At 42.8% G+C, this 26,637-nt stretch overlaps 1 protein-coding gene across 1 annotated transcript in view; it reads right to left on the minus strand.

Moving 5' to 3' along the window:
- Positions 1-12,169: 12,169 nt before the first annotated feature.
- Positions 12,170-26,637, minus strand: part of EGF (epidermal growth factor) — a 77,368-nt gene continuing 62,900 nt past the window's right edge. Inside the window, exons 21-25 of the mRNA XM_040967381.1 lie at positions 25,758-25,902; positions 21,831-21,998; positions 18,836-18,947; positions 14,924-15,029; positions 12,170-13,091 (exon numbers count right to left, since the gene is read on the minus strand). Coding sequence (XP_040823315.1) covers positions 12,883-13,091; positions 14,924-15,029; positions 18,836-18,947; positions 21,831-21,998; positions 25,758-25,902 — 740 coding nt within the window. The 3' untranslated portion in view covers positions 12,170-12,882. The remainder of the gene's footprint in view (positions 13,092-14,923; positions 15,030-18,835; positions 18,948-21,830; positions 21,999-25,757; positions 25,903-26,637) is intronic.

Here is a 26,637-nt window from a genome sequence, read left to right on the forward strand (position 1 = left end):
TCTTGCTAATGCAACTGGTTTAATGGCTCAAGAAGTTGGGTGTCTGCCACCTAGAAGGGACACCTGAATTGAATTTCTAATTCCTGACTTCAGCCTGGCCCAGCCACCAGCCACTGAGGGCGTTTGAGGAGTGAACCAGCAGACAGGAGCTCTTCCATCTGTCTCTCGCTCTCTGCTTCTCACAAAGGTAATTTTTGAGAAATACAAAGGACAATTTGACTATTGCATATTGATATGAAAGTGATCTGGGAGTTTTAGTGGTTGTTTAAAACATACTTGAATGTTGAATGACCCAGTCTGTCCACAGCTCCTCTGCAAAGGTCCAATGAAAGTGACCTCTTTGAATTCTATACGTCAGTTTCCCCCACTGAGGGCTGAAGTGAGACCAAAGGAAACACCTGGCACAGGTTGAACAAATCTACAAACTGGATCCCCTGGATTCTGATTTGTTTAATTGTCAAAGTATAATCTGTGTACCAAATGTGTTCATGTCTGCTGGGACCTTATTAAAAAGGCTATCTCCTCCTCTTGGATTTGCTGAATTATGTTTTGCATTTTTAGAAGTTATGTATTTCTTCGAAAGGAAGAAAGAGAGAATGAGAGAAACTGAGGGAGAGAGAGAGATCTTCCATCCACTGGTTCACTCCTCAGTGGCCACAATGACTCAGCCTGGGTCAGGCTGAAACTAGGATCCAGGAGCTTGCTCTAGATCTACCATGTGGGTGCAGAGGCCCAAGCACCTGGGTGATCCTCTGCTACTTCTCCAAGCACATTAGCAGAGAGCTGAACCAGACATAGAACAGCCAGGGCAAACTGGTATGGGAATTTGGCATTGCAGACAGAAGTTTTACGTGCTATGCCACAGCACTGGCACCCATCATTTGCATTTTAGCAAGATTCCCTAGGTGATGTTGTGGATGTTAAAATTTGAGAACTGGTGTTAAGGGTGGGGGCATTTGAAATGAAATGTTGTGTAGTCCCCTGGTTTCATGGCACATTGGAGCACAGGCACGTCAAAGTACTCAAGATATATAAAATACATGAAAAGAGTACTTTGCCAGGAGAAGATGGAGCATGGAGCAGACCTGCGGAGAGAGGCAGAAGAAACAAGAAAGCCCAGCTCCTGTGGCTCCTGTCTGATGCCCCAAGCACCAGGAAGTATCTTGGATGGATGCCTTGGCAACTTAGCAATGAACACACTTCTTTAGGGCAGTTAGGTCTAGTGAGGTTTGGGTGCTAATTCCTGATTTCTTCTTTGCAAGAAGGCTCCTGAAAGTTTGTGGTGAGTGCGGAGGTTGGAGTAGCAGTTAAATCACTGCTTGGAACACAGAGTCCTATGTCCAATCACCTGGTTCAACTTCCAGCTATTCTAATTCTAATCCAGTTTTCTACTAAAGCACATGGTGGTAGGCAGCAGATGAGGGCTCTGTACTTGAGTGCCTGTCACTCGTGTGGAATGTCTAAATGGAGTTTTGGGCTCCTACTGACAGCCTAGGAGCCCCCATTGTTACAGGGTATGTGTGTGTTGTGGGGGGAGGCATTAGGAAGTGGCCCAGTGAACGGAAGGTCTCAATCTGTCTTTGTCCTTCAAATAAAATGCCAATAAAAACGATGAAGATATATTGTCATTGGAAAGGCAGATTTATGGAGAGAAGGAGATCAAGAGACAAAGATTTTCCATCTGCTGGTTCACTTCCCAGGTGGCCACAGTGGCTGGAGCTCAGCCAATCTGAAGCCAGGAACCAGGAGCATGTTCCAGGTCTCTCGCATGGGTGCAGGGCCCCAAGGCTTTGGATCATCTTCTGTTGGTTTCCCAGGCCATAGGCAGGGAGCTGGAAGGGAAGTGGAATAGCAGGATTAGAACAAGTGCCATGTGGGATCCCAGCACTTGCAAGGGAAGATTTAATTGAGCCTTCACACAGGGACCTACAAACCTATTTTTTTTTTAAAGAACCCTCATACACGCTTGACTATTACATGATTTCTTTCAATATTAGCAGAATGTGGCAAGTATACTATGAAAGGGGGAAAGCAGTCACTCAGTACCACCCAGGGTTTGGCCACACTTGGAGTGTGGTGCCCACTTAGAGCGCCCCACATGAGAAAAGGGATGCTGTCACATTAGAGTAAGTGGTAAAGAGGGAGCACAGCATATAGTCCAGAGACTATTCCTGCTAATTCTGAAAACATAATCCACAACAAAATGGCCCAGACCAATCAAGAAGACATCAGGAGCCAAAGGGACACTATTTGAAATATCTGAAGCATTGGCCTTTGCGGCATCCAGCCCTAGCCGGGTGCAGAGCCGTAATAGCTCTCTGTGGAAAATTTGGTCTCAACTCCAAGGACACAACAGCTGTCCTTCAAAGTCGCCAAGTTCCCTGTGACAGCAAGTGGTAGAAGTGAAAGACTGAAGCCAAAGAAGGAGAGGCAGGAGAGGAAATTCTCCTGGGAGTAGATGTGGCTGGGCCTAGGGTAGGACACGCTTTATCATGAAGATCTTCCGAGTGGTCGGGGCAGCAGCTGTATTGATCCACTGAGTCTCTGCAGTCTCCGGCGTCCTGATCTTCACATGTGTGCCCTGTTCTCTGAGAATTTTGCTGACCGATTTATGAATCAGAAAAGGATGTGGTAGAATCAGAAGTCATTAGGAGCCACGGTGGAAGAGAACTCTGGTTTGGGAATGAGAAAGGAACAAGGCTGGTTCTGAGAGATTAGGAAAACCTTGAAGCACCTGCTTCTACCTGTAGTAATTTTTGAGTTCCTTCAAAAAGAGATCCCTATCCAAAATTGCATGAGTGCAGAGAGCAGTTTCATTCTGAACCCTAGCTCCGGACAAACACAGGCATTGCTGTATGAATCTGCTTAATAATTTAGCAAACACAGAATCGCTTGCACAAGGATTTGAAAAGGAGCATTTAAAACTGAAAGTTAACACAAAACCCAAACAATGGATTGTTGAAGGTTAGCTTGTATTAGCAGGAGAGCAACACCCAGCCCAAATGAACACGGGATATTCTCAAGGCTCCATCTCATCACACTTGCTGAACACCATTTTTATTATTTTATTTTTTATTGGAAAGGCAGATACACAGAGAGAAGGAGATACAAAGGGAAAGATCTTCAGCCCGCTGGTTCACTGCTCAAGTGATCACAGCACGGAGTTGAACTGATCTGAAGCCAGGAACCACGAGCCTCCTCCAGGTCTCTCATGTGGGTGCAGGGTCCCAAGTCTTTGGGGGCATTCTCTACTGCTTTCCTAGAGAGCTGGATGAAAAGTGGAGCAGTCAAGACATAAATTGGTGCCTGTATAGGATCTTGGCAAATGCATGGCAAGAACTTAGCCACCAGACTATCGTGCCAAAACATCCCCAACCCAATAATTTTGTATGAGATTCAAAAAATAAGTATAATGTGCATGTTGTCTTGAGCTTGCTATATCCCATTATCCTATTTCCCCCTTATCTTCCAGTGTCCCGGTTTTCCTTATTATTCTTCTGTTCACCAAGAGTGTTCAAAGTTGTGTAGTAGAAGGTGTTTTCCTTTTCTTCCTTTTTTTTTTTTTTTTTTTTTTGCTTCTCTTCCGTTCCTCTAACTGGGGAGGAAAATTCCCAGCTCAGAAATATGTTAATCCAGCCTTTTGTGTAGCTTCAGGGATCCAGAGTCCAGCAAAACCAGCCAGAATGAATGCAAGGAATGTAAGTAATTCTGCCCTGGATTCCAACAGGGGCTTCAACAGAATTTAAGGACAATTTCTTTTGTGTCCTTTTCACTCTTTTATGAAGTGTAAAATATGTCACAGGGGGAAAAAAGTGAGAGTATATGCCTGTGGGCAATTCACAGAGAAATTGTTGTAACCAAAACAGAGCTGAGGCTTGGGCCAGAGCCCTGCTGCAAGCTCTGGGGTCCCCATTACGGATGGGTTCCTCTCCTGGCACCCAAGACAGCTCCAGTTCTTGATGATGCTCTGACTTTCTTTTGTCTTCCACCACATGGGCCTTCATCAATTCACAACACACTGTTTGATTTTCCTGGTGCATAACATTCATATACAATGTTTCCCTGGTAAAATGTGAACCTTTCCTGTGTGTGTGTGTTTTTTTTAAAGCCTTATTCATATTCAATACATTCTTTTAAATTAATGCATTGTCATGTAAGATTTATTTATTGAATTTGTTTGCTTAAAAAGAGAGGTCTTTCAGCTCCTGGCTCCCTGCGCAAATGCCTGCATAAGCCAGTGGGGTGGGGGCCAAAGCATGGAGCCAGGCTCTTCCTTTAGAGTGGCAGGAACCCAACTACCTGAGGCACACCTGCTGCCTCCCTGCTCCTGCCCCGCTGGCAGAAAGGTGCCAGAGTCAGGGGTTGAACTTGGGCACTCCAGAGTGACATGGGCATTAACCACTAGCACATGCAGCCCAATGCACACACTTCAGTTGCTACACAGTATCCCATAAGAAAATTATATTCTGTGATTTTTTTAAAAATGACTTTTTTTTCATTGCAAAGTCAGATATGCAGAGAGGACAGACAGACAAATCTTCCATCCATTGGTTCATTCCCCAAATAGCCACAATGGTTGGCTCTGGGCCTATCTGAAGTAGAGAGCCAGGAGCTTCTTCTAGCTCTCCTACTTGCAGGTAGGAGTGTAGAGACCCAAGGACTCAGGCCAGCTTCCACTGCTTTTCCAGGTCATTAGCAGGAAGCTGCATCAGAAATAGAGCATCCTGAACTCAAATTGCTGCCCATGTGGGCTGCCAGTGCCACAGAAAGAGGCTTAGCCTTGAACAACACCACAGCAATCACAGTTTGTAACATTTTTGAGTTATTGCTCCTCATTTTTAGACTGTTCTCATATGTCATTCATCTCTTTAAACATTGCTTTTAGGGCATAGCATGATGGCCCAGCAAAATGGCTAAATTCTCACCTTGCAAGCACCAGGATCCCATATAGCCATTGCTTTGTGTCCCGGCCACTCCACTTTCCATCCAGCTCCCTGCATGTGGCCTGGGAAAGCAGTGGAGGACAGCCCAAAGCCTTGGGCCCCTACACCTATGTGGAAGACCAGGAAGAGGCTCTTGGCTCCTGGCTTTAGTTTAGCTCAGTTCCAGCCATTGCAGTTGCTTGGGGAATGAACGAGCAGATGAAAGGTCTTTCTCTCTGTCTCTCTTTATTTCTGTAAATATGCCTTTCCAAAAACAAATCTCTTTTAAAAAATATTATTTTTGACCATTTCTCTTCTAAAATTGAAAACATATGTTTTGGAAGAATTTTGTCCTCACACATTATTCTTTTTTCTGTATTTTGCATCATTTTTCTCTTTTTCTTTGTGGATCAATAGTCATCACTTCTTGTGTGTATGATCTGCAGTTAGATCCATTCGCTAAGTTCTTCATTTCACTTATTGTGTTTTCCAGTGCATTATTTGTAAGGACTCAAATCCACAGTGAAATTATTTTTCTCTGTGTATCTTCTTGTGCAAAAGCTTACATTATTTCAACCCAACATCTGATAAATCTAATAGCTGGATTCCCTGTAGGTCTGTGTACTTGACCTGATTTTCCTTTTCTTGGCTAATTGTTCAGGTTTTTTTTTTTTTCTGAATACCAGATGCCACATATAAAATTTTGAGGAAATAATTAGAGATTCTGAATTATATTATGTTTCCGCAGAGAGGATTCATTTTTGCCAGTAGCAAAGTTAAGGGTTGGATTAGATCATCTTAATCTTATTTTAGAATGAGCTAATTTGAATCTGTGTCTCTGTGTGAGTGCTGGACTATTTCTAATTAGCTTTTGTGCATAGGCTGTGGCATCGCACATATCTTATGTGAAAGCCTGGATTTGTTATCAGGGTCACTTTTCTTTGCCAGTCAGATTTTTATGCACGTCTTCTGGCTCACTAAACTATTAAAACTCTGCCCAATTTCTATCCCATATTACTACTATTCTCTGTTTAACCCTGCATAAATTAACAAGTGCTTAAAGACAGAGAATGACAGGTTTACCTCCTTGCATTTTCCAACTTAAAAAAATTTTTTTAAATTTCTTTTATTTTGACAATCTTTACATAGTTAATTAGGGTAAAAAGTTTCAAGGGCTACAGGAACGTGGGTAGGACTAGTATTTTTTCCATATTGTTTCCTTCATGTTTAAAGGGGGATATTAAGGGAGAAGGCCCACCCAATTTCCCACCCTCCCCAGATCCCGGATGTAGGGTATGCTCTGAGGTTCTTGCTCAGGTGGTTTAGATATTTCAACAGTTATGAATCGCTGCCCATCTTGCCACTCCAAGCACTATGAGGTCCTTGAAGAATCCACTGATTGACATAATCCATCATAGCTGAGATAGTTAGTTGACCTGTTCTGTCTTCTCTCTTTTCATGGTTAGGGTTCTGAGTCCAGCATTTTGATTAGGGAGATCTCCAAAGAAACTTTGTCTGAGGTGTTCTCAGACCAGATTCTTGTATGTGCTAGCAAGTACAGGGCCCGGCACAGTCCATCACCTCGCTCAGCTGGTGGTTGCAATTGCTGGGTTGGTTCTGTTTTCACTCCGACTTCCATTGGAACCAATTGGTGTTGCAGTCCAGCCTGGTTCTGCCCAGCACATATTTGACCCTCGCATAAACCAGTGGGAGCTGCAGCCTAGTTGGAGCGACCCGCAATAATCCTCACCAGGCCCGCCCCCTACCCTGGTTTGCCAGTATGTGTAGCAGTAGCCCAGTCTGTCCCACACCCCATTCCACCCCAGCCGTTGTCCTAGTTTTATGCCCTCCCATGGAAGTGGTAACCCAAGAGGGATGAGCCCACTATTTCCCTCCCAGGCCTCTCCCACTCCCAGATTATGCACTCTCCAGATAATTCTGTGGTTTGACTTGACAGAACTAGCCCACAATGCCAGCTTCTGCCAGCTGATGCTGTGGCTAAGCCCGAACAACCCTCACCCACTCTAATTTTGTTTGCACCAGTAGGAATAATCAGCCCAGCCTGGCTTTTCCCTGATCTAGTCCACATGAGGCGCACAGGTGTTGTAGCCCTGCCTAGTCTGGTCTGCCCCCATCCCAGTTCACGCTCTCCAGTGGGAGTAGCTGTCCAGCAAAGGAACCCTCCCTTATTCCCCTGCCGGCTCTGCCCCTCCCTTCCTTGTTCTCATGCTTGCTGGTTGGGCACTGTGGTCCCTTCCGGTACAGGCAACCTCACCTTGGCATTCCGTATTGTGCACTAGTCTTTGTTGCAACTGCTCTGGTGCTTGAATTTGCCAGTGGATGACGTGGACAGATTCAGCCTGGTCTTCCCCCGAACCCTGCCAATTGTATGTCCGTGGGTAACTTTCCATGGCCTGTTCTGGGCTATTTCCTATCATGTTTCTTGCGCTTACCTGCCGGGTCTGTGTCCTGCCAGAGAAGTTGCTCAGGCTTCTCCATCAGAACCTCTCCCAATGCCAGGTTTCACGCTTACCAGTGGGTTCATAAGCCAGCCCTACTCAGTCCACCTCCTGTCATAGCAGGAACAGTGGCTTTTCCTGACTGGCCTTCAACCCAAGCTGGTTCTTGTTGTTGGATGTTTCAGCCCAGCCATGGCTCTCCATACCCACATATAGCTTCATACATGGCTCAGTAGGGGTTTGAGACCTTGCCTAGTCCATCATAAATCTATCCCGGTCCTCCAGGACACCAGAGGGTGTTGGGGTCTGGCCTGGTTTGGTGCATCCAATCCCAGTCCACACTTGTGTCAAGGGAGACTACAGCTGTTTCCAGATCAGAACACAGCCCCCATTCCAGGTTACACGCCCCTTGGTGGGAACCTCAACCCAGCTAGGGTTGTCCCCTTAGCTCCCCAACTGGGCCTGTTCCCAGCCATAGATCACATGCATGCCAGTGGTTGCTCTGACTCAGCTTGGCACAGCCCCTCACCTTTCCTGACCTCTGCCTTAGACACTGTGGCTTAGCGTTCCTGGCTCACGCAGACCAGTAGGTATAAGAGCCTAGCTTGGTATGACCTGTGCTCTGTCCTGGTCTCTAGTTTTGCTTGTGGGCTAAGGTTTGCTCAGTCCTGCCTGATCTACCCTGTTCCATTACCAATTGACACATTTGCCAGCTGTTGGAGCTACTTTGCTCAGCTTGGCCGACTCCCAGGTCTGGACCAGATGTTCACGAGCGGGAGCTATGACTCACCAGGGGAGTTTCCCAAGTTCCTCCACTTAATCCACTCCCGGACCCAGTTCTCATACATGCCATTGGGTATAGGCCAGTGCCCGTCGCAGTCTGGCCTTCCATTTGGCCTTCTATGAGCTGGTGAACGTTGCAGCCTAGCCCACCCCAGACCCTAATCAGGATGCACATTCGGGTGCTTCTGCCTTGACCAGTTCAGACTATTGGGGGTTCCTTTACCTGTGATTGATGGCAGGCTCCTTGATCACACCTAGCTTAGTCCATCACCACCTCAACTCTTGAGATAACCAGTGGGGCTAGAATTTTCACAGGATGTGGCCCACACATCCCTCACAGAATTTACCCCCGGTTATGGTTCTTGAGTGCTAGTTAATGTAATGGCCCTGCTTAATGTGACCCTTCTCCTGATCCATCATCATGTCAGGTAACATGATATAAATCTGCAGGACAAGCCCCAAGCCATAATTCCTGCATGGACTGGTATTTGGTGGTCAGCATTGTTCAGTGATTACAAGTTTTACAAAGGAAGAGTTACTGCCAATGGGAATCTTTATGATTGCTTCACATCCTAGAAGCACAATGGGTTCAACTTGGAGCTAGTTAAGCAGCGATTCAAAGAACCAAAACCCCAGAGCTTCCTGGCTGGGCGGCCAGTAGGCAGATCCTGGCACCAAATGGGCGCACTGGGCGCCCAGGGACAGCTCACCACGTGCACATGGTGGCTGTCTTCTGGGATCCAGGCATGAGACACCCCGTCCTGAGACCCACCAGCAGCCGGGAGGCTGCTGGAAGTTTAAACTCCCAGGCCCAAGGTCGCGCCCCTCCCCAATCCCATTCACCACCCAATGAAGGCGGTGGATGGGTCCTGGACCTGCCCAGTCACGGAGACCTCCCCGCTCAGTGTACTCACCCCGAAGGGAGCAGCCCCCGGAGCCCAGGCAGGCCCAGGGCAGCTCACCATGTGCACATGGTGGCTGTCATCTGGGATCCAGGCATGAGACACCCCGTCCTGAGACCCACCAGCAGTCGGGAGGGTACAGTAAGTTTAAACTCTAAAAAAACATTTTTAAAGCCTATTTCTTTTAAGGATGACAAAGAAAGACGGAGAGACAAAGAGATCAGTATATTTATTGGCAAACTGCTTGTTCACTGCTCAGAAAAACAGTGAGTACTGTATCAAGGGGAAGGCAGACACAGGGAACTCCATCTAGGGCTTCCACACATGTGGGCAGTGTCCAAGCACTTGGGTCCCTTCCATTGCCCTTCTAGGTTTCATTAGTCAGGAGGCAGATCAGAAGCAAAGCAACCAGGAGTTGAACTAGCACTCCAGTATGGGATGCATAACACTGCTGCACCACCAACACCAGTCCCTGTACATCCAATCCTTTATCTCCAAAATCTCAGCCCTTTGAATTCTCACAGCCTTAAAAAACACACAATGTCTTCCAATGAATTTTGTTGGAATTTTATCTCATTTCCCAAAAACTTTTCCTAGCAGGAGGTTTCTGATAAATCTAGACTTTCATAGTCAGACCTTTTATATGGAATCTAATGACATTAGCCAACTTTTTAAAATGAGATTTTAATTGAAATGTTATTGTGTATGTATGTATGTGTGTGTACATGTACTAAGGGAAAATTGATGACAACAGCATAACATTAAGACTTTATGAACATGGTATATCTTCTTTTAGGTCTTTTTAAATGTCTCATCACTTTTTAATTTTCTAGTATATCTCACCTAGCATATCTTCTAATGTATTCATAATTACTTTACTTTTATATTACCATTATTACTTAAATGCTAATATTATTTGTATTTTCTAGTCAGTAATAGCGAGATAAATTTTGTTACTGCCTATAATTTAACTATAGATAATTTTTGCATTTTGCGGACAACTATGAAAATAATTAACACCATTTCCTCATTTTTACTCTTAACAAATTCCTAAAATATAACCTTAGTACTGAGTGTGATGTCACATTTTTAAGATCTCCAGAACAATGCAGAATATAAATCACGACAACCTTTGTCGTAGTCCCGATCTTAGTGCTAAAAGGAATGCTTTCAACATTCATCATAAAGTATAATGTTTGCCGGAGGGAAGAGAAGATGTTGGCAAATTTCCTTCATCATGATAAGGAATTAAACATTGCTTTATATTTTACTGAGAAGTTTTGTCATGAATGAGTGTTAAGGTTGAAAAATTTTATGCCTCTATTAGAACATGCCAAGTTCCTTTTTCTCTGTTATCATATTAAATTACACATATGGTTTTAAATATCTAATTTTTCATGAACTAGATACCGCTTGATCATAACATGATAGTTTTTTAAAATGCTGCCAAGCTTATTTTAATAGACTTTAAATTTATATATTCGTAACTGAATTTCCTATGTTATATATTGTCATCTGTAGAAATACTGTTAGACCAATCCTATAAAATGAAAGGAAGTGTTTTCTCTTTTCTATTCCATGGAAGAATTTGTGTGAGACTCTAAGTGTATTTAAATATCTAGATGAATTTCTTGTATCAGTCTTCAATAAAGGAAGTGATTCACTGGATATTAGATCACAAGCAATTTATTATAGACATTGACCTTTATAGAATTACAAAGGGAGCTGGGAAAAACAAGCTCCAGAAAGAGGACCTGGAGGATCTGAGTTTCCTAATCAGCATCCCTGCCACGATGCAATACAGGGAAAGGTTGGGCATTGGCAGTGAAACTTACAAAGCCAGGCACTTTTGGCTTCTTACAAGGCATCATGAAAAGGACATCATTTGGAAATCATGGCTAATGGGAAGAAGTGGAATCATATGGTTTCAAAAAATTCAATGTTCAAAGCTTTCTTTGGGTGCTAGAAGAGAGAACAGAATGCTCATTTTAGAAGGTAATATTTAATCAAAAGGAATTTCAATCAGGTAATGTGCACATGAGACCCTGAGGATTGGGAAATATATTCAGTCTGGAAAACATGCAAATCAAACACTGTAGGTGAAAATGCTCTTTTTGTAACCCTAGAATTTTAAAGAAGGGAGAATATTTCTGTAGAGATGTGGAGCTGCAAGAAGTGAAGATGTCATCTGGGGATGACTTGTTGCTTTGTTGCATTGTCTTCAATCTGACCAGGGAGCCGACTGGATAGCCTGGGCAGATTTAACATGGTGACAGTTTTTAATGGTATCTCACTCGTCAAAAATCTCAAAGTACATAGGAAATTTCTGGTTCAAATATACTGGTATATTATAAGTGCTTGCCATATCATATCATTTCCTCAGTGATTTTCAAACCCATAAAAGAAGGTTGTACTAAAGGACAAAAACTGTAATCTAAACATTTAAAGTTTCATTTCACTCATCAGAAATAAAAGACAGGTCTTCTGATCCTTCACGTTATCAATTATCAATCAAAGCAAAACTGAATACAGGAAAATCTAAAGTAGCTGGCACAAATGATGTAACATTTGTAGATCTCAAGTCATCCTCCCCATTGCCATGACGAAATCTGCAGCACAGTTTGGATAAAGTAGTCATTTCAAAGCATGCATTTCAATTCCTTTTTATTCTCTGTTCTGATGTAATCAAAGTCCAAGTCATTTAGGAGAAGTAAAACATAAAAGGCAAGTGAAGGGACTAGTTCATGTATTAACCAAATCTCAATCCAAAGTTATTGTAATAGATAGACTGTGTCATCTATTGTAACAATGCCCTCACTGTAAGAAAAATGATAAATTGGAACACTGTGTGAAGTTTTACTTTATGATGTTGTAGTTTTGAAAAAAAAAAAAAGGTTATAACAACAAGCCTGACAAAACCATTTGGTTCAAGTCTAATATCTCTTTTGATCACAATTGCTTTCATCAAGTAAACAATAAAATATTTGTTTTATGCTGACTTTATCTTAATAATTAAAGAAATTAACTATAATCCATGACAAAAAATAAATAGATCAGGCTGTGTATTTACAACCTCATACCAGGAAACAGGTAGAAAATTGCATACAAACACACAGTGGGAAAATTCAGTATTTTCACTGGAGAAGACATGGTGACAATTGACAGTAATGGCAGGGAAAGTCTCTTGGGTAATATTTAGAAGTTAAATCTTTCCAAAGATTTTAAAATAGAAAAATTAAGCTGTTTAACTTTGAGGAAATTGGTTCACGGATTTATCACAATTCATTCTGCAAAGTTACTAGCAGGGACCAAACTGAAGATCAGTTAAAGATTATGTTGTAACTTAAAAATGATATTCCAATATTTCCATCTAGTTGAGCTAAATGGTCTGACTAGATCAAAAGCTTGCTTTATAACTGACCAAAACCATGGAACTGTCTGTTCTAATCCCATTCTGAGCCTACACGAAGGAAGAAAATATCTATATTTACTATCAAAGACAGCATAGCTTATAAAGTACTATTGCACCAATTTGGTTTTTAATGCTACCAGGTGGTTCTCTTGGTTACTTTAATTTGAATATCTGCCGTGAGATTGCCTGAAAGAAGAAACAAAAGCCTAATCATGCATCTATGTCCAGATTCCTGGATAATTGATTGGTTGTAGAGGATATGAACCCAGTATCTGTAGATTTCCTAGACAATTTATAAGGAGCCATACTACCCACATGTGTGGTTTGTTCCTCTTGGCCTTCCTTATAATTCCAGCTTTTCACTGTACTGGTTCCACCTGGTATGATGAATCTGAGGCCCTTTGCTACCATGATGGATTAGCAGATGAGAAAAACTGGAGCTTATTAACTCCCACAGCAAGGGACTGTGCCCCATGCGAGGGAAGATGCAAGCTTTGCTCCATTAGCTGGGGACCATTCCCCTGAGCACAGGATGGTAGAGTCAAGCAGTCTGGTTCCATGGTCACTCCAAGTATCTGGGGCTCCTTCCCCGCTGGAATCACTTGTATTGATTCTACCAAAAAAAAAAAAAAAAGAATTTTCATCATTCACAGTGGTCAGCAAGAAATATCTTAATAGTGGTGGTTGCAGAAGAGGCCTGAAAAGAGAGAAATGGGAAAATTCTCATTTCCCATTCTCAAATTACTCTAGAATAAATTTTAAATTTTTAAAATGACTTTGACTGGTTGAGCTGATTCAAAAAACTTAACTGTCTGATACTATTCTTTAGCTTCCCTAAGCAACTCCTATATCCCACCTGATCCCTAAGTGATATATGAGCCGAACTCCAGTTTCAAATTATGGGAGCCAGTGTCATGTGATAGTGGGTTAAGCCATTGCTTGCAACACCAACTCCCATATCCAAGTGCTGCTCCATTCCTGAACCAGTTTCCTGTTTTGCCTAGAAAGGCAGTGGAAGGTAGCTCAAGCACTTGGGCCCCTGTCTCATATATGGGAGACCTGGAAGAAGTTTCTGGCACCTGGATTCAGCATGCTCCATATCTGTCTGCTGAGGTTATTTGGAGAATGAATCAGCAGATGGAAGATCTTTCTGTCTCTCCTTCTCTCTGTAAATCTGCCTTTCCAATAAAAAAAAATCCTTTAAAAAGAAAGTAAAATACTGGCCACAAGCTAAATATGATTATTCTATTCCCAAGTCTACCTCACTCTTTCAGGCACATTAGAAAGGAATTCAAATAGAAATGAAGCAGCTGAGACTTGAACTGCTGCCCATAAAGGATGCACAGTGTTATAGTCCACAGCTTAACCCACTTTGCCAAAGCACTGGTTCCTCTGTTGTATTTGATAGAGTCAGTATTACAGCACCAGCAGATTTCCTTTAGGACTTACTTTAGGAAACAGCAAGAATATATAAAAGCTATTTACATGTAAAAGATAATATAGTTTTATGTACATAACCATATAAATTATAGCTTTTATATTTAATCCTTAGGTATACCTTAATACTCAGGCCTCCCTTACATTAGGCCATAAAATTCTACCAAATTTATAACTTTAGATCACAAAATCATATATGTACAAGGGGGTATTTAGAGTGAATTTTTCAAAACAAGAAGCCCATGTTCTCTTTACAAAGGAATCTAAGGAGGGACAATAATAAAAACATTGATAAATATCAACAGATAAAAGTGTAATTAGTATTTCATTAGCTCCTTTGTTTAGCAGAGAAACTGTTTCTGTTGGCTCAAAGTTTCTCTGAACCATACCAAAGGTTTATGGAATTAACTGTGACCAATAATATCCTCTGGATTGTGAAATTAAGCTACAATAACTGAGACCCAATCCAAGAGATTGATCAAAATTGAACTGTTGGCAAAACTATTATGTCAAAGGTTATCTGACTCCATTTCCACCTGTAGCAAACCACATTCCAGAACAGTATGAGAATCCAGGCAGATCTGATAGTCTCAAGAAATGTTTGGTTGGACCTCCTTGGCTGGACCCAGGGGTCTAGCTGAGGTCTGAAATCCCCAGAACAACTAACAAAACAACTTAAATTTACAGGCACCCTTCATTCTAGAACACAGAGATTTTTTAAAGAACAATTTACAGTTGCACCAGAGCCATGTTTAACAGCTACCAACGCAGAACTCCCAAGTTCCAGGAGTGATCCTACAGTGATCCAGGAGACTGCTATAGGACAAGAGTGTTGAGTCAACCTGGAAACCTCACAAAAGACAGAAAGCTACTCCAAGGTTCTTTTCTAAAGCTCCATGCATTCCAAAACAGCCCAGCTGCTCACACATCTTAGACATCTTCACTACTGTCTTTCTAGTTAGACGAGAGTTTTCATCGGAAGACCTCAGGTCCCAGATAATCACTCACCTGGCTTCAGGGAGGACACGTGGCCAACAACTGCTTCCTGGCCATCTGGGCCGGCCACAGGCTGACTCCCCTGCCTGAAGTCCTGCTGTTCCTTTATGACCACAAACTGCAGAAAACAAAAAAGGTAGGGATATGTGGCACAGTATCTCAACACACGTTAAATTAAAGACTGTGGCTTCATCATGTTCATCCTAGGGAAGTTAGAAGTTAGAAGAAAGGTCCTATCAAATGTGTCAGACTTCAGTTAATAAAAGGTTACATTTCCAGTGATCAAATTTCTGTTATTTTTTTCTGTTACATTTTATGAAAGCCAATAGACTACCAGTATTTTCTCTAAAGAATCGATTCTGAAATGTCAACTTTGGGTCATGGATTCTTGGGGACTCCTGTTTTATTATAAGTAACCCACTACTTCCTAAGTATTTTGAGCATATTTTGAGCTCACAAACAATATCACATGTATGTCTATGCTATCACGTTTAAGAAGATGTCATATTTTAAGTAATGAGTCATTTCCATATACCAGTAAATTCTGAATAATGAGTCATTAATAGACATTCTCAGGACATTGATAGTACAGTCATTATTTGGTAAGCAATCTGCCTAATATTTTTGTGTGTTTGAATAGCTTGGGAACCAGAATCCTGACAGGGAGCCCTAGGAAAAAATGTCATTTCTCAGAATAATTTGTTTTTGTCATTATTCATATTGTCTCAAATTGGGCACTTGCAATGCAAGCTGATCACAGTTTATTGGCTCATACTCACTTTAGAGATATAAGGTATCAAAGCAATAAATGACAAAAGGAAAGAAAACAAGGGAATCCAGGATACAGGACACAGGTTGGTGAAGTCCCTCCCTGTCAATCAGCAACCCTGAGGAAGGACTTCCCCGTGGTTTTAGCTGATTGAACTCCACTGGTTCAGAAGAATGGGCTATGAACAGGAGATAGCCTACAGCTCCAATGGGTAAAAGGAAAGAGGGGGAACCATCTTTTGACTACATTTCTGTATGGGCAGATTGCATGAGAGGACGGTGGATGGATTCAGATGGAGGGAGGGAAATGTTGGTCATGGGAAAGCAAGGCCTATGAGCATATTTTTCATTTTCTGGTTTCCAACATTAACTTCATTACCTCCTCATTAGCATTCCTTCAGCCCCTCCTGCTTAGAGGCCTCCCTGTAGCAGCACATGACTTCACCGATGCAAGACCTGTGGCTTAAGAGCTCATGCCCGTTATTTCCGGTTCCAGTTAGAATCCACCTTTACTGCAAACTGTCCAACTCTGAGATTCTCTGCATCAAGAACACGGGGCCGAGAACTCTGGGCTGGGACGAGGAGGGCAGCTGCTGGCACTGGATTTGTTTCAGCTGTCTCTTCTCCCAGTCTAGGTATTTGGTTTGTTCTTACTCATGTCAATTTCTGTTGTAGCAGCTGCTGTGGACATTTTATGATGACTACGAGTGTGAAGTTCATTAGCCCCAGGGTCTTTTAACAGTTCTGGGCCAGTAAGTTGCTCATGTCAACAGCAAATGATTTGGATTTAAAAACAAACAAGAACCACACACACACACACACACACACACACACACACACACACACACAGAGTTTCTTCTTCTTTCCTGTGATGTAAGTAAGATGAATTAAAATCTACTAACCAAGCCTTGAAAGAAATACCTGGTAGACTGACAAAGGCACTGTGGGTTAATTGAAGTCCACAAAATTATGAGGTTTCAAAGAAGAGAGCCCATTCTATAGCTACGTCCCTTATAATCACACACACATGGAATTTACAGAGACAGAAAGGAGCTTAGAAGTCATCCAATCTGGAGTCTGGCATGGTAGCCTAGCAGCTAAAGTCCTTGCCTTGCATGCACCGGGATACCATATGGACGCTGGTTCATGTCCCAGCGACCCTGCTACTCATCCAGCTCTTTGCTTATGGCCTGAGAAAGCAGTCAAGGATGGCCCAAAACCTTGGGACCATGCACCTGCAGGGGAGACCCAGAAGAGGCTTCTGGCTCCTGGCTTTGGATCACTATATCTCTGGCCATTGCAGCCAGTTGGGGAGTGAACCAATGGACAAAAGATCTTTCTCTCTGTGTCTCATTTTCTCTATATTTTCCAGTAAAAATAAACAAATGTTTAAAAAAAGAGAGAAGTCATTTGTTGTACTGAAGAGGCTGCAGTGTCTGCAGAGGTTAAAGACTTGGCTGAAGGTTAGGATTGTCCATATGGGAGAGGCAAAGGCTGGAACTCACATTTGTTATCTTAACTTGTATACTCAAACTCAATCAAAAACTAAGTCAACACTGAGCGTTTATAAGAGGCAGGAACAGAGAGTCGCTTGTTAGCCAGAAGCGGAAGGCACAGGGTGGTGGGAGGCTCTGAGGAATTGGTGAAAGGATTTGGGAAGGATTCCCAAATATTTTGTGTTTGCCCATCCCTAACTTTCTAACAGCTCTTTCTTTACGGTTCCAATTCCCCATGGATCCGTTATGTGTGTAGGCCTCTCCTACAATATACACCACAGAAAATACCAACACTGCCCAAGAAACCAATCAAGTTACCTCTCTGACAGAATTCTGCAAATTGAAATTCCCCAAGCACTTCAAGAGAGTTTAACTTGTCTCACGTCTGCCCCCTAGCGTACTGAAAGGTGATCTATGGAAGCATCTTGACCTCTGCCCACCGCAGTTTTTGGGAAAATATATAGGTTCCCTAATTAAATACAGAAAGCCCAGTTAAATCTGGATTTGGATTTAAACTGAAATTTTATTATTAACACAAAATAAGCACACATATTGCATTCTTATTTGCTGCATCTAGCAACTATTTTATTACTTAAAGTTTAAGCACTGAAAACATTTGTGAGAAAAGCCAACCATGGTTTGAGAAAAGCCCTTGGATTCTGTATCCATGGATTCAACCAACTATGGACATAAAATGTCATTAGGCTACTAATGGTTATGTTTGTGCTGAACAAGTATAGATGTCATTATTCCATAGGGAACAAGCATAACAACTATTTTCCTATCACTGACATTATATGAGGTAATTTACATAAATTATAGATTGGGATGAGCATAGGCAATATGCAGCGCCATGCTATTTTAAGTAATGGATTTGCTATTCAAGGACATTCGTATGTATGGGTGAAGTGGTTCTCAAACCAATCCCCCTCAGATACCAAGGAAGGACTGTATTAAGAAGGTAAGAAGCATTGTATTGTTGTTGTTGTTTTTTAAGACATTAACCCGGATCCAGTACAATGCATATGAGGTTATTCTGCCACCTAAAATGCCAGCATGTTTGTTGGGCACCTGTTCTTGTCTTGGCTGCTCCACTCCCAATCCAGAACTCCCTTTGTATGGCCTGGAAAAGCGGTAAGGATGGCCCAAGACCTTGGGTCCCTATACCCATTAGCAGGCTGGGAAAAAGCTCCTGGCCCCCAGTCTGATCAGCTCAGCTCCAGCCATTGCAGCCATCTGGGGAGTGAACCAGTCGATTCAAGACCTCTCTGAGTGTCTCTCCTTTTCTCTCTGTAAAAATCTGCCCTTAAAACAAACAGACATTCACTGTAAGGGATGGTCTAAGAATAAGAGTTGGGAAGGACATATTATAAAACACACAAAAATCTAAGTGTTTGGAAGAAGCTAGGTAACAGGGAAAGTTTCATCGAGTTTTTGCGCCATTAAATTATGGTTCCACTTTCACTTGTCCAATATGCTTAAGGACACGATTCACCTACCCTCCCGCCTAGGGCCACCCCAGATCATACGGTGCCAGCATTGATATCAGATGGAAGCTCTAATAGATTCCATTCACTCTCACTCAGTTATGAATGGGCAAAAAATGGGCTCAGGTTAACAGCAAGCCACTTCCTCGTTTCAGATGGTTTGTATACATTACCCAAGGTTGAGGGCAAGAAGACATCCCAGTCTCGGTAGGCCTGTTACTGCTCCCATTTCCGCTTGACTCTTCATAAGGGTTCTTTGGATGTTTTAATTGCATCTTCTGAGTCCTGCAATAAGCCAAAGTTTGAGACAGACTCAACATTCAACAAAGTACCCCCCACTCAGAAACGGTCAGGAACGACTATCTTGCTAACAACAGTCTATCCTCAGTGAAAACATAATCAAACGCATCACTGAAACCTTGCAGAGGTAGTCAGCTACACTGATAGGAATTGTTAGGTAAGATACCAAAGACTGCTACTGGCACCATGCTGCAGTGGGTCAAGCCACTGCCTGTGATGCTGCCATCCCATACTGCAGTTCCTATTCCCGTCCTGGATGCTCTGCTTCCAATCCTGCTTCACACAAACACACATGGGCAAACGGAGGAAGATGGCCCAAGCACACGGCCCCCTGTCCTAGAGTGCAGCTTTAGCCTGGCCCAGCCCTGGCAATTACAGCCATCTGGGGAAGTGAACCAGCAAAGGAAGATCTATTTCTCTCCATGTCTCTCTGCCTTTCAAATAACTAAATCGTCTTTAAAGAGAAAAAGACACCAGAGATTCATGCAGAAGCAATTTTACTACTCTGATTCCATTTTAGCCACAAGAATGTGTTCCGTAGAGCTTTCTCTTTGAAGAAATTATCCTAGCCTCAATTTTCAGCAAATGGAAGTAACAGGGTGACGATTTTAATACCAGTATCTGGTGCCTATAGGCGCCTTTCAGCAGAAATGGCCTTTGAATCCTAAGACAAAAATCTAGCAATTCACCATTCCCTTTCAAACCAGATCTCTGAAAAATTTAAAAAGTAGATTTAAAGTAAACTTAAAAATAAGAATTTATGTATGTGCAATTAATATTTACATATCAGCGCATGTTTAATATATTAGATCAATAAATGTAATTATCACATATCAATAATGTGGTAATATCTATTTCCACATAAACTTAAATCTCCTTAAATTTCCCAAGCACCTTCCTTCCCTTTGGCATTCTCCATTGCATTCTCTTTTTTCCACATCCTTTTTTGCAAACTTCTTAGATATTGAACATTAGGCTAAAAAGCGAAAGTGTTCATGATGAACTACTGAATTGTGATTTTAAGTTTCTGCCTGAGAATACTGTTGCTCATGAGGTGGCAAAAAAGGAATTTGAAGCGTATGACTCATTTAAGCAAGATTCCAGTTCGTATAAAATCATAATAATAACAACAGATGACATTCGTTACACCAGATCTACCTTAAACCTTTGCTTAGATTAATTCAATTCATCTCAGTACTGTTCTCATCCATCTTTTAATAAAAAGTGAAACTAATGAATAAAGGGGTTAGGAGGTATGTCTGATGTCATTTGACACCGACTAGGATTTGAACTTGTGCACTCTTGGATAGAGCAGGATTTGAGACAAGTGTATCTTGGCTGATCTGTTGGATTTTCCGCGATACAGGACTGTTGCCACTCCCGTGGCTGTGGGACACCTGTAAATGTGGTTGTGTTTCATATGCAGGTAGGAGGCATTTGGATATTCTCAGAGAAGTGGGATGCATTAGTTAAGTGGCTCTTAGGTTCTTCAGCACGGGATGATGATAGTGACCTGGATAATTCTATAAAGTTCCCTTCATCCCCAAAATATTATGTCTCAGATTTTGTACAACACAACTGTAACAGTAAGTAAAATGCTTTTCTATAACGGTAACAGTAGAGAATACTGCCCCACTTTTGAAAACATGGAAAATGGGACCTGGTGCAATAACACAGTGGCTAAATCTTTGCCTTACACACCCAGGATCCCATATGAGCATCAGTTAGTATCCTGACTGCTCCACTTCCCTTCTAGTTCCCTGTTTGTGGGCTGGGAAAGCAGAAGAGGACGGCCCAAAGCCTTGGAACCCTGTACCCATGTGGGAGACACAGACAAGGCTTCTGGCTCCTGGTTTTTGGCCTCTGATGCGCACAGTTCCAGGCATTGTAGTCATTTGAGTGAATCAGCAGACAGAAGACCCCCCCCCCGTCTCTTCTTCTCTCTGTAAATCTGCCTTTCCAATAAAAATAAATACATCTTTAAAAGAAATGGAAAATGAGAAGTGTCATGCCAATACAGGCAAGGAAAAATATGAGATGCTAAGAGAGGAAAGTAGAACACAACAACACACAATTTTAACGAACAACAACCACATTTAACACACAAATTTATGGAAAAGATTGATGAGGAAAAGTAAAAGCACTGATGATTTTAGACAAGAACATCCTAGGTCCATAGGGGACATAACAAATGCACTTAAAAACTAGCATTATTTATTTAAGAAGCACGAATACCAACAAAGGAGAGACAGAAAGAGAGATTGTTTAAGAAAAAGAGAAGTTTTATTTACTGATTGACTTATTAAAGATTTATTGATTTTTGTTGGAAAGAGAGGATGAGAGACAGAAAGGAAGATCTTCCATCTGATGATTCACTCCCCAAGCGGCCACAACAGCCGGAGCTAAGCCAATTCGAAGCCAGGAGTCAGGAGCTTCTGCCGGTCTCCCACGCGGGTGCAGGGTTCAAGGCTTTGGGCCGTCCTCAACTGCTTTCCCAGGCCACAGAGAGTGGGTTGGGAAGTGGGCCGCTGAGATATGAACTGGTGCCCATAGGATCCTTTAATCTCTCTGGTCCACTTTCTAAATGCTCATAATAGCTGGGGCTGTACTAGGAAAAAGGCAGGAGCTATGAACTCAACCCAGGGCTTCCATGTAGATGGCAGAGATCCAAATCCTGCGGCTTTGCGGGGTCTGCGTTGGCAGGAAGCTGCCCATGGGAATCAGAGCCAGGACTCCAGGCCAGGTACAGGCATCTGAAGCCCTTGGCCAAATAGCTGCCTCTATTTACGTTTCTAAAGGCAGCAAGGACACCCAAGTTCACCTCCAGGAGACGGGGGCTCCTCTGGCCCAAAGGAAGGAAGGGGTCACCTGTAGGAATGAGCCCCCCAGAGGCCCAGGAGGAGCAGCAGCAGCAGCAGCACCACGCAGACGATCGCCACAGTGAGATCCCGCTGCCGAGCTCTGCCGGCATGGCGCAGCTCCCACCACCTGAGGTCCCGGTGCTGACAGCGCTCCCCGACGTAGCCAACCACACAGCTGTGACAACACATAAAGAACCGCCATCAGAGACTGCAGCGCCATAGCTGCCACCCAGGCATCTCTCCTCCCCTACGTGTTCACTCAGTGCTATGGAAGCCTGGGGGGCGAGGGAGAAAAAGCCATCAGGGGTCAGGTGCAAACACCACAACTCACAAGTCTATGCAGCATGATCTTCCCCGTTGCCTTGGAGAGAAAGGGAGGGAGGGAAATATTGTTTTCATAGTGCCTCCACAAGGCTTCAGAGGAAATTGATTAAAGATCAATTTCTGTTAGGCTGAAATCTGGAGGAGTCACCTTTTAAGGCCAATGCCAAGAGACTGTGTCCTCAGGGCCCAGGGAGTTGGGAAGCAAATGTTTGCAATAAGCAGAGGTGAACAGAAGGAAGAATCTGAGGCAGAGCCCCTCCCTGGGAACCAGGCTGTCCAAGACGAATGTGCCCAGCACAGCAAGCGCAACCCAGCCTGTCACCACTGACAGCCTATCACCACTGACCCAAGGAAAAGACACTTCCATGGTAACACAGGGATTCTCCAGTTTTCTGCAAGGTGGGGAAGAACTCTAGAGCAAAAAAGAACTTTCCCACATAGACGCTGGGCTGTCCAACAAATGAAATTGTTACTGGAACTGTCCGGGAAGGATGCACTGTGGAACCTTTGCAGTCAATGAAACAATGCTGCCATCTACTGGACATGTTCGTACCCAGAAATTGTCAGGACATTGGTTAACAAGCGGTCTTCTGTTTGCAAGAGCACTAATAGAAACACCTGGTTAACACTTTGTTATGCTCACTTACTAGGAATTCCCTCTCCTTGAAACAGCTATCTATGTGTGCAGGTCCCCTGCCTGTTCCAAAAGGACTTGAAGGAATGAGTCCAGAGAACAGATATGAGCACCTGTGGCAGAAGACGTAGCATGCAGAAAGCACAGGAAAGCTTCTGAAGGCCTGGGCCCTGGTCCCCGTTCTATAATGAGCTCACCCTGAGGGCTCTAAGAGGCAGGAAGAAAAGGAATGAGCACTCGCCATGTGCCTTTGTATGTCTGATGCCGTGGTAGGCATGTTACCTCAATGTCATGCTCCATTTTTACAGATGAGAAAACGGAGGCTTGAGGAATTCATTGGCACAAGGTTGAACAACTAACGACAGGTTTGATTCAGGCCTTGCACCAAGACAGAGCCATCGGTGGCTTCACTCTCTTCCACGAATTCTGGGGTCTGCTTCAAATGACTCTTCAACATCCAAGCCCATGTTCTTTCTACTACATTTGGCTCATTCCCAAAAGAGTGTGCAGGGCTATTCACCTCTGAAAAGCTATTCTTCTAGAACTGACCACATGAGAGATGGTAGGGCCTGAGTGTAGAACCAATGGGACCATCATGCTGTCTCAGACTTTCCCGGGCACACTCTTCACTCTAGCTCTCTTTGGTTATGGCCACTCCCATCAATGTCTAGCATCTGCTTTTAAGCTGCTACATATTAACAGACCACATACTCCTCTGATGCTCTGAGAGATGTGGGGAGCTTGTGGACTCGGCCAGTCATGGGTCCATGAGTTCTCCAGAGCCACGTTAGCCTGCAGGAGCAGAGCTTCTCTGGGCTTTTATTATGGGGTGGGACAGAAACTCCAAGTTCTTTGGGTTGTCAAGACTCTCTAGCCAAATATGTTCCATTTCCCTTGGTCAAATAAGTTACATAAAGGCAAGTAAGTCTTGTCAATGAGTTGCAGTGAACCGAAGGCTAGAGTATCAGGCATTTCTTGGACTGCAATGATCACACAACAAGGGCTAAGGGATCTTGATTTAAACACCTGCCCAGAAAGTGGCTGGACCAAAAGCTAAAGCAGAAGGCACAGAGACCTCTTGTGAGCTCAAGAGGCTTAAAGCTACTTGAAAATTGGCACAGCAGGAGACTTCTGAGGAACATGGTGGGCATGGGGTCTTCCAGTTCTCTGTCCTTCCACCTCTCAGAAAGTCTGGGCTCCCACGAATTTCAGGGGAATGTCCACTGCCTCCAGGTAAGAAAGAGCCAGCCCACTGGAACGTGCTGTGCAGAACGGTGCCTACAAAGTGCTTCTTGTAAAAACTGGACTGATAAGCACTTCCTAGAGATTTGCTGATTGGGAATTAATAAGGCATAAGGTGAGGTTATTAGGGTAGGGTGGGGGGGAGGGAAGAGTTGAATATTTGTTTAAACAATACTGTTAAATTGAATGCACAAGTCAAAAAGCTATGATTCAGATTATGGTGAATTCTGATGTCATTTTAAACATTGCTTTCCACTAAAGGCCCTTCGAGTTGAATGCAACCTCCAGTTTAATTATCACTTTGCAGCAATTTGTGTTTAAATTATTATCAGGTACATACAATATTTCCATCAGGAGTGACTGGTAAAAAAAAACACACTGAGCTAAACAGCTCATCAATCATTAAGGGGATTGGTGCTATCAGTTCCACATGAAAAGACTGCATGAAATACAATATACAATACCCCATCTCCCACTCTACCCTCTGTATATTATGATTTTGGAATAGAAAGTTACAGCATCATAGAGGAAAACAATGAATGACCTGATAAACCAGAATATTTCTTTTTGTAATTTTCTTATCTGTGATAAGAAAAAATGAACTGATTTTACTAACCTGGCTCTTAATGTTAAAATTAAAGAGAATGAAAGCATTAGTTTTATCATTCATTAGAGAGTTACGGCCCGTAAATATGAAGATGAAAGCAGAAGTCCACCAGAAGAAAGCCCTTTTTGCTGACACTTTAGAGCCCTTCCCTGACTTGCGTCCCACTCACATGGTTTCCAAAACAAGACCATACACTCAGAGAATATAGCTTATTCTAACCATTTAGACTGTAATTCCACTCATTATCACTGATGACATTTTTAAAAATCCTCTCTGCTTTAACATCTGTTTGTGAGGATCAGAATATTCTATGACACCTCCCCCAACACACACACACACGCACACAGAAAATTATTAAAGAATCAGGACTCTAACTGTGGGAGATCTACTTATTTTCACTACCAGTGGCTTTGAGATATGAAATTAATCTAGGGAAAAACTTGATACCTATCAAGATACTGTCAGCTTGGGTTTTGTTAAAGTCTCCATGGAAAGGTCTTCCCAGTAAATACCCTACACATTCAGACCTTCCTCTGATATCCATTTTGTGCTGACAGTGTCCACAAGAAACCCCCAGGCCAAGAGAGAGCAGCAACAGCAGTTGCAGAATCCACTGATTCTCACTAAATGACAAAAATGCAAAGCCAACTATTAGGAAGTAAAGTAATAAAAGGTTTTTAAACACAAAGCAAGAAACCCAGTGTGGATATGTACACATTTTTGTAACTCTAGACAAATACTGTGGCCTGTGAATGCTCTCCACATATTTGGCAGGAAAGAAATTGCAATTTCAAGAAATCCTCTCACAAACCTGCATCTTTTTTTTTTCCAATCAGTATGAGAAGCACAATCCCCAGATAATGCTAATAGTAATGTTGAATGATTTAAGAAAAACAAAAATCCCCAGCTCTGTCAGCTATAATTTAGCACTGGTGGTTGGCCAGGGAGGAAAGGGGTCATATATAAATATGGAGGGTGCTATGGAACATGCACGTGGGCCCACACACACACAACACAGTTTTTGTGTGTGTGCATCTTCCTAAGTACAAACCTAATGGTAGAAAAGTTACTTCTTATAAATTTCACCAGCTAGTGAAAAGTTCTAGACCGTGAGACAGGTGACGTACTTGCATGCATAGTTGTCCACTGCTTCAATGTACATGCACACGCCACCATGGAGGCAGTAGCCGTCGTGTGATGCGGGGCATCCCGGGTAACTATTTCTGCCGGGAGAAGGCTCATCTTCCCTGAGGTGAGATGGTGGAACGGAATCTAGGAGAATCAAAGACATGGCTTTTATTTTCTGAAGTGATCAGAGTGTTTAGGAACGAGTTTCTGTGAACAACTTGTGATAGAGCAGGGACAGTAGAACCATCAGGAAAGGCAACAGGTTCACTTTCCTCAATAGATCTTATGTCACTCAGAGTGACCCAGATATAAAGCACCCTGGAGAAAAGTAAGTTACCGTATGAACTTGGTCAATGACCCCCTTACTATAGCAAATCTATCGTCCATGGATATGCACTGACTTCATGAACTGACAGCCTGAAGAAGGTTTCACTGACCAACCATTATCTTTGTATGACTTCATAAGTACACAGCCTATTCCCCTTAGTATCTTGAGTCTCAAAAATTTCTCCCATATAATGTTGTCTACTAAAAACGAACTATCCTGGGAAACTTCAAACACAAGACTATAGCAACTTGGACAGGAAGGGAATGTTACTATAACAGAGGGAATGCCAAAGCAATGAAGTCTTCTTTATTGAATGGTTCACTGCTCCTTGAAACAAAACATCAGGGTGTGCCGCTGACTATACAAACAGTAGGTTTTTTCAGTATCTTAAAGAACAATATTTTCTTTTCCTTTTTTTTTTTTTGTAGAAAAGTCTCAAGCTAAACAGACCAGGTACGTGTAGGATTTTCGTTTTTCATAATGTTTTTGCTTGCAGAGAGAGGGAGACAACTAGGGACACTGCAATGGAATCCTGATTTCGGTTTCATGGT

The sequence above is a fragment of the Ochotona curzoniae genome, unplaced genomic scaffold (genome assembly GCF_017591425.1).
Source record: "Ochotona curzoniae isolate NIBS_2020 unplaced genomic scaffold, NIBS_Ocur_1.0 scaffold_4506, whole genome shotgun sequence".
Classification (NCBI taxonomy): domain Eukaryota; kingdom Metazoa; phylum Chordata; class Mammalia; order Lagomorpha; family Ochotonidae; genus Ochotona; species Ochotona curzoniae.